Source organism: Uloborus diversus, chromosome 2 (assembly GCF_026930045.1).
Source record: "Uloborus diversus isolate 005 chromosome 2, Udiv.v.3.1, whole genome shotgun sequence".
NCBI lineage: Eukaryota > Metazoa > Arthropoda > Arachnida > Araneae > Uloboridae > Uloborus > Uloborus diversus.
The window spans coordinates 182,309,618-182,318,283 of NC_072732.1; the positions used below are offsets into that span (position 1 = coordinate 182,309,618).

At 32.8% G+C, this 8,666-nt stretch overlaps 1 protein-coding gene across 1 annotated transcript in view; it reads right to left on the bottom strand.

Annotated features, from left to right (window-relative positions):
* LOC129216190 (uncharacterized) overlaps window positions 1-8,443 on the bottom strand; it is a 46,854-nt gene extending 38,411 nt beyond the window's left edge. The window contains exons 1-3 of the mRNA XM_054850371.1: window positions 8,344-8,443; window positions 3,999-4,096; window positions 1,379-1,535 (exon numbers count right to left, since the gene is read on the bottom strand). Coding sequence (XP_054706346.1) covers window positions 1,379-1,535; window positions 3,999-4,096; window positions 8,344-8,431 — 343 coding nt within the window. The 5' untranslated portion in view covers window positions 8,432-8,443. The remainder of the gene's footprint in view (window positions 1-1,378; window positions 1,536-3,998; window positions 4,097-8,343) is intronic.
* Between the last annotated feature and the right edge of the window lie 223 nt (window positions 8,444-8,666).

Sequence of the window (8,666 nt, forward strand, 5' to 3'; positions counted from 1 at the left end):
CATTTTAACGTAGATGCCAAACCAAAATTAGTTTAGATAATATTTACATGGAGGACAGGAGGAACATGACCAGGAATGTTACCTTATTTCCGTGGTAAATCACCAAAGACCTTAAGCAGCAAAAAAGTAATAAAGGTTTGGTACCTGTTGGGGTTTTGTAACTGCAAGAAAGCGTTTAAAGATTGCTTGAATTCCTATTAGTTTGTTATTGGTTTATAATTTTTTTTTCCTTATATTTTTTGAAAAATCCTCTATTTTTACTTTTTAAGCTGTTTGCTTTTCTGTCTTGTTGCCTTTGCCAGACACCTTTTCCTCCATGAGCTCACCTCTTTTGCATTTAAAAAAAGATTCCTTATAACACCGAAACAAATGTATGCAGTTAAATGCAAATTTTGTGCGATTTGATTTTTTTTACCCTTAAACAAACAACCTTTGCTTCAAGGGGACTTCCCATTTTTCTTTCAAAGGAAAATATGGGAATACAATTACATATTCTTTGCTGAGGTTTTTGTTGGTATTTTTTACTTTAAAACATCAACTCTATGCTATCTATGCAGAAAATAAGAAGGCAATGTATTAGTTCCTTTCTGTGTAACCCTACTCCCTAACGGTGAGGTACGAGAGATTGTGAGGATCTTGCTTCCAGCTGCGGCACGTTCAGTTGCGTGTGTAAAACAAGTTTCGATTTGTCAGTGAATAAATGTTTTGTGTATGTCACCTGATCATAATTCTTTTGAGTAATATTACTACAACTAGAAAATCTCCCGCCATGGTATGACAGGTAAAAATTGCTTCTACATTTGAACGAATCAATTGCCTGTTAGGTGATATTTTGATAGTTGAAATTTTAAACCCTAACTCCCGTGGATTAATCCTAAACTCCAGTAGATAACGTTCATTGTTGATCCCTTCTTTGTTTCTTCATTCTCCTAAAATGAGTTTTACCAGTTAAAATGTTAATAAGTTACTGGGTTCAGTTCAGTCTTGTCGAAAAGCATTTCCCTTCATGTCAAACATTTCCAAAAAATATTGTCAAATTATCATGTGGTGGCGCGAGTTTCATTGTTGATGACGTCAGCACTAATCGATTATTCACTATTATATATATAAGAGGATGACGAAGAACAGTACTAGAATACCCCTAGATAGACACCACCGAAAAGACGGAAGAACAGCACTAGAGTACTCCAAGATAGACACCACCGAAAATTCTATCTACATCTATATTAGATTTTTAGGAACAAGTATTAATTTTACTGCTTAAGCTGTAAATAATAGCTGAAAGTTTCCCTGGATATAGGTAAATGTACACTCGTTAAAAGCTAGCTTTAAAAAAATTTTAATCTTAGAAGACTTTGAATAATTTTCAAAAACTCACTTGTGTCTGCTCCAGCATCCAAGACAACAGGGAGAGGGGTCCCCCTGGTCCTGAAAGGCGCTCCTTCCGTTTGCAGGATTTCCTGAGGCTGGGGCCATAGCAGATGCAGTTTGCTATCCGTAATAAGAGGCAAGGGAGTTAGCAAAAAGGGAGGAACCTGGAAATACATAGAATGAACACACACACAAAATAAACTGCACATCAGCAGCAACAAAAAGACTAACTGAAGAGGATGGCAAAAATTTTCTCAAAATAAATACATAACAACCAAAATTTGAATTTATAAAATAGACCATTTTAATAAACATCAGAAAATTTTACAAGCCTGAAATTTCTCCAGAACTTCAAATTTTTGTTCTATATTTTCCCAAACTGTATTTTCATTCTTTGTTCAAAAAAAAGGAATTCTTCTCAGCCTATACAATTTTGAGAAAACTCACTACTGTATTTGTTTTATTCTCTTTCAAGCTTTGAAAAAAAAAAATCCCTAAAATGCTAAAATATTTTCCTAAACCTAGTTTGGGCATTTAGACACATTCAGCTAACTTTACGGTATAAGAGAGTGTCTTGTTTTTTAAAGTTATACATTTAAAAAGTATAAGTTATAACCAGGCTCGGATTACCCAATAGACCAACCTAGGGGCACATACCACGGAGGGAAAAAATAAACAGCTCCTTGGGGGGGAAAAAAAGAGGAAAGCTGTGTGCTAGTATTTGGGGAATAAAAATTTGCAATCTGCCCACTGAGCAGAAAAAAAGCAATTAGAGGAAAGTGGGCGTAATGCTTGAGTCAAGGTACCATTTCTGGTCAAATAGATAATTTTAAGAGACGCTGACTCCGAGGGTGCTGCAAAGCTCCAGCACCCCCCCCCCCAAAAAAAAATATATATATATTTATTTGTAGGGGTGCCGAGCAACCCCACCGGCAGCAAGCAGCAAATAGAGACCATACAAAAAGGGACGAATATTTAGTCAAGCTTAACAAAAAGAACAAATTATACTGTTGTGTTTTTGTTCTTATACTATTTGTGTTTTGATTCTCACTAATATTTTCTCTGCTTTATTTTATTTTATTTATTTCTTTTTTTTTCACATGGAATTATTTTGTGGTAAAAAACCGAGATTAGAAGATAGTTTCTGCTAAGTGTTTCTGTCTAAAAAACTAAAGCACATTTTTTTGAAATTTACACTCTGAAAATTTGGCCTTGTTCGTCTAAAATCTTGTTTTAAGGTTTCAAGCTCGAAAATTTTCCAGGGAAGTGGCCTTGACTTTGGTATTCCCTTCCCCCTTCCCCAACTCACTTAAAATCGTCTAAAATTAGGCCCTGAATTAACATTTTTAAAAAATCCCGAGAACCGCAGACATCAGCCTTTTTCCAACATTATTAAAATTGACTGAAGTTATTAGGACTTTAAATTCGAAAAATTTACGGAAGAGAGTTGTCAAATTCTATCTTTTTTCCTTTTGTCATTAAAGATGACTTACAATAAAATATTTAGATTTTCAATTTCGAAAACTTTCTGGGGAAGAATGTCTAAACCCCATCCATTTCCCAAACATCATAAAAGATGTCTTCGAATATTTCGGTCTTTAATTTCAAATAAGTTTCTTGCTAAAGCCACCAATTGCCTGCTCATCAAAAAATAGCCTCTAAAATTCTGTTTTAGGGCCTCAATTTCTTCGTTCTCTCTTAGCATCATTAAAGTTTTCAAAGATTTCATTTTATGACTTTAATTTTAAAAGGGGATGGGGGAGAGAGAGAGAGAGTTCCCTAACTCATCCCTTCCTGTAACATAATCAAAGATGACCGTTACGACAAGTTAAAATGCCTTAAATTACCTAAAACTGTATTTCTGGAGCGTCAATTTTGAAAATTTTCTGGGGAGCACCAGCGCATCACCTCTTTTTTGAACATTACCAAGGGAAAATGAAAAAAGAGACCCATCCCTCAATTTTGAAACAGGGGAAGGGGCGCGAAATATTCACTTATCCCCCAGATGCTGCTATGTCTCTGAGAGAGATGGTGGGGGGGGGGGGGGGCGATTTCGATATAGTTCGGATATGTGAAGGGGGTGGGAGGCTGTAATCTCTAAGCTTGGCCTAGGGACAGGGTGTAAATTCAGAGTTTTAGAATGTTCAGAATTTTTAGTCTAGAACTTTACATCACATTTGAATTGATCATTTCAGAAAGGGCGTAGGTCCTACGGGAATCCATTGGACTTACGCCCTTTCTGAAATAATCGATTCACTTGCACATAATTATACATTTTCGGCGTTGACAGCATAGAACACCAAAACCGCTCAGTGACTTTTAAAAAACATTTTAAAGGAACTATTAGAGATTGCAGACTGTTTAAAATTTTATCTTGATTTGCATTCAAGAAAAAATAAACACCTTAACAGATGTACAAAAACGTCTTGTGGTATGTCAGCCGACTTTGTTTTTATTTTTTACATACAAAACTGTTTCAGTAAGAACTCTCATTAAATTTCACCCAACCCAAAAACTTTGCATTCTCCCCTGGATGTAGACTACTTTTGGAAATAATGAAACTAACACATCAATGAATTCCAAACGAAAGAAAAAAGAAAACAGCACTGATTGAGTACTAAACATACTGTTCCAGTAGAAGTGAAAGAATCAGGTGATTTAGGTGCGACTGGTAGAAGATTTTTAGTCAGAGAATCTTTCCTAATGTCAGTGTGAACCTCTAAACCTATGAAATAAAAATAAAATTAAAAGATGTTAATTAATGCTGAAAAGCGAGCATTGAACTTCATTATAAAAAGAACTTTATTTATACAAAAAAAAAAGAAATTTTCTCTTATAGACCCAATACTCTATATCAGAGTTTACCAAACTGTGGTACGTGGACCACGGGAGTCCATGCCAGGAAGTTCGAGGTGCTATCTAGCTAAAACGTTAAATAAAATTGAGATTGAAGGATAAGTAACAGTATTTTAATTCAAAAAGAAAGCACATTTATGACGAATTAAAAAATTCTTGTTTAAGTACATGCAGGGTGCAGCAGCCCTCCTCCCTCACTCTCAAAACTCAACATACTACACATTAATTAATTTTGTGTGCATAACTTAACACACTTAAACAGGGTGGCGACAGGAATTGTGAAAAAAAGTTCCCTGACTTTTCCCTGATTTAGTTCACCAATTTTCCCTGATTTACGTTACCAATGATAATGATTATCTTTCTTTGCTCTATTTGAAATCCATTTTATTTTTGTATAAAATGAATTATTTTAAACGTTTTAAGTTGTGTAAAGTTGTTGAACTAAAGATATATTTTTAAAAAATGCTACTTTTTTAATAAAATGGTTAAAAAAAACATATCAAGTCATTTTTTTTGGGGGGGGGGAAACCCCTACAAAACAGTATATTCAATTTTTCTACATGGAAAGATTTTAGAAAATTATATAAAAAAAAACTTTACTTTAACCAGAGACCACTTAGTATAAGAATTTTAAGAAACTATTAAAATTACTCATAAAAACATATGTGTATTTATCAAATAACAAAAAAGTAATTGAAATTATTTTCAACTGAGTTTTCAAACAATATAATAATTGCTGCAAGAATAACAAGTAATGGTGAAAGAATAGAAGTAATGTAGTTACTCTTAGATAACTAATTGACATATTTATGCAAAACAGATGAAACAATTTGACATCCATTTATAGGGAGCTTTTTTCTAATCAAGAACATAAGTTTTAATGAATTAATACAGCATTTTAACAATAAAAAAATAAAGATATTTACTTAAGTACACAAGTTAACTCTATTTCAAATGATTTCAGTATGTAACAAAAAAATCTTAGATTGCTTTCGTGACCAACAACTTTGAAATACAAGAAAAAAAAAACAATTAGTTAATTTCAAAATATATAAAAGAAGAATACAACTTGGTTATAAAATTAAAGAATCACTTAAGTCTGAAGAAAAGAAAACCTTTATAATCTGCGGTGACAACAAATAGTATGACGACAAAAAACAAAGGTTTTTTTTATTGAAAATTCAATTTTAGCAATTAAATTAAAAACACGAAGAAGTAATAACTTTTAAGCTTTTATAGTATTAAACAAAAACCAAAGATTTCTTCTTGAAATCATGATTATAGTACGCTAACTACGTTGAGACAATGAAAGGCAAAGGAGCTAAGGCATTAATGAAGGCTTCCTCTTTGCCTGTATGGTTGTTTATTTTACATAGCATTGAAAGCTTAAAAGGAAATTTCAAGCTAGGTGAAATAAACACCCTAACATACACAGAAGCAATCTTAGGAAGTTCATCCTGTGGTTAATAAGTAAGATTCAATACTTTAACGTTGAGGAAAAAAGATGCACAAATATCGCACCTCATTCATTTTACTTTTTTTTTCCGAACAGATAATTAGTGGAAACTGAGTAGGGAATTAGGGTACTTAATTTTGTAAAGCAAAAAAAAAAAAATTTTTTTTCTTCATAAAATATATTTTCCCTGATTTTTTGTTATTTTTTTCAAAATTCCCTGATATTTCCCTGATTAATCAAGTTCCCTGACTTTTCCCTGATATCCCTGATTTCCCTGATCTGTCGCCACCCTGTTAAACTAGGGCAACAGTGTTTTAAAGTAAGAAAAACAACGTTAAAAAAAGCACAAATTTGCCAATTACAGCAGAGATGCGTTTTGGCGTTACAGGGAACGCCTTTTTCAATGCAAAAAGTAATGAGCTTATGGATGAAAAGACATCCAACACAGCTTTTGTCGGATGTCTTTTCATCCATAAAATCATTTGCATTGAAAAAGGCGTTCCCTGTAACGCTGAAACACGTGTCTGCTGTAATTGGCAAATTTGTGCTTTTTTTTAACGTTGTTTTTCTCACTTTACTGTTCAGCACAAAGGTATTCATTTATCTTATTTATCTTAACAGTGTTTTGTTCACTAACTTCAAAAGTTCATTTTTATTAGTAAACTTGATGTAGAAATTCGGTGATAACATTTATTCCGAATTGAATTTCAAACAGAATTTTTCTTCCATAACTCAAAATAATAAACTAAAAAATGAAAACCAGACAAGAGCTCTGAAAAATATATAGATCAATGAATAATTAAATTTAAAGGAAAAGAAGCATAAAAATATATTATAAAAAAATAGATTTATTTGTCAAATCATTTTTTTTTTTTTTGGTGCACGCCGGGGGGGGGGGGGGGTCTGTGAAGTTTGTAATTTTTCTGGAGAGGGTCCACGGAGGATTGAAGTTTGGGAACCTCTGCTCTATATTTAGGAATAGTTTGAATTAGGGCTGTATAAAAGAGGGAGGTTTATAAGGTTCAATTCCCCCTCCACAATTTTCTGAAACTACAGTATAACTTCGATTTAACAATTATCAAGGGACTGGGAAAATGTATCATTAAATCAAGACTATTGTTAAATCGAGAAGCATGTACAGTAGGTACTGCTTACTGTGATTACTTTGGGGCAAATACAATTTGATAACAATAACCGACTGATAACAATAACCGAAAAGAATCCAGGAGACACAAAATAATGATTTGTTCCCAATTAAGGTTTTTTTTTGGCAACCTCAAATTAAAATCACAATGACTCAACTGAATGCAGTTTTAAATTATAAATTATTAAATTAACAGAATGGAAATATCTGAATTATAAAAAGTTAAAAGCTAAATTATGCAATTTTTAATCACATAGTAATAGGTGAAGTAAAATATGATCGTTTTCTCTGACATTCATTAACCAGTTTCAAAGCACATTCAGCTTTTCTATCTTTTCCAGCATGGTTTTGCTTATTGTTTAAATTTTAATTTAACTTTGCTTTGTGTTCGATCTTGACACAATTCTTTAACAGTTTACAAAGTAATGACAACAATGGAGGTCCTACATCAATGCCTGCAACATGTACAGCGACTGAATTTTTTTAGGTGCAAAAGAAAGGTTTCTTAGGGGGAGTCCGTGGTCACTGGGGGCGAACTTTCTGTAGCTTCATTCCTAGAAAAAATTTGAACTGCTATTGAAAACCACAAAATGCTACAGAGAGTTAGTCTCGTCAGGGTTTGCCTATGTATTTCTGTTAATTGAGGAACAAAAACGGAAAAAAAATTGAAAGTTTATGAAAAAGTGATAACAATAAACAAAGAAGCTGATTACAATATCCGACTTTTTTAACATGTGTTAACATACAAGTGTTCCGGGACTTCGTGATTCTGATAACATTAAGCGAATGATAACATCAACCGTGATCACATTAAGCGACGCCTACTGTACATTCAATGCAGTTAAATCGGGACCAGTGCAAGGTATCATTAAATTGAGGAAATCATTAAATCGGGCATTGCTAAATCAAATTTTTCAGTAAATCAAAAAAATGCTTTTTGTGATATTTTTTTTTGCTAAAAAATTATTATAACTTTTTTTAAATTCATTTTTAAAATGAAGTTAGTAGTAATGAAAAACTATAAACTTACCCCTGAAAATTCAGTATTGATTTTGATTTTGATTGTAGTGAGTTATTTATCATTTTCTCATTTTAAACCACAATCTTTTCCTTCAGATTCAGTAAAACCTGTCAATAAGTGGTAACACAACTATTTTGATCACAATTTTTCTCAGTTTTCTACTGGTTCTTAAGCATGAGAGAACTGTGCAGTTTTTATTTTTTGCCCTTTTCTGATCTCAGATGCTAATAAAACATGAAATTTCTACAAATACATATTTTTATAAGTGCCAAAGATTAGAGATGGGAGGGGAAAACAGCAATTTTGAAGGGAATTTTTTAGGCATAAATATAGGGGTCTGGAGCTAATTGTTATAAATATAAGTCTCCAAAATGAAGCTTTGGCCAATCTTTAGTCACTAACGACTAAACGAGGAGACTAAAGATCTCTGGGAGAACTGGACCCACTGGATTCATGCTTGGTATACACCCTGTTTCATGTGATTAAAGGACTCACCATTCTCACGAACCCCTGAAACCAACCTCACATCATGCTCAGGGGAATTCCACATTTCTAGCTTTTCAGGACAGAATGGAAGGGACATCTTTCCTGCATACTTCCTGAAAGGTAAAAAAAAATTGCGAAAAATTAATTAAACCACATGGCAAAGTTATGTTCACAAGTTAATTAGTAAATGGTTCATTTAGTTGTTTATTCATTTACTTATTTTTTATTTCTTTTGAGCAATCATGAATTGAATACACTTGACCATAAGTTGATATTTTTTATTTTATTTTTCTTTGCTTATTATGCAAACTCTTCTGGTCTATAGGCCTCTG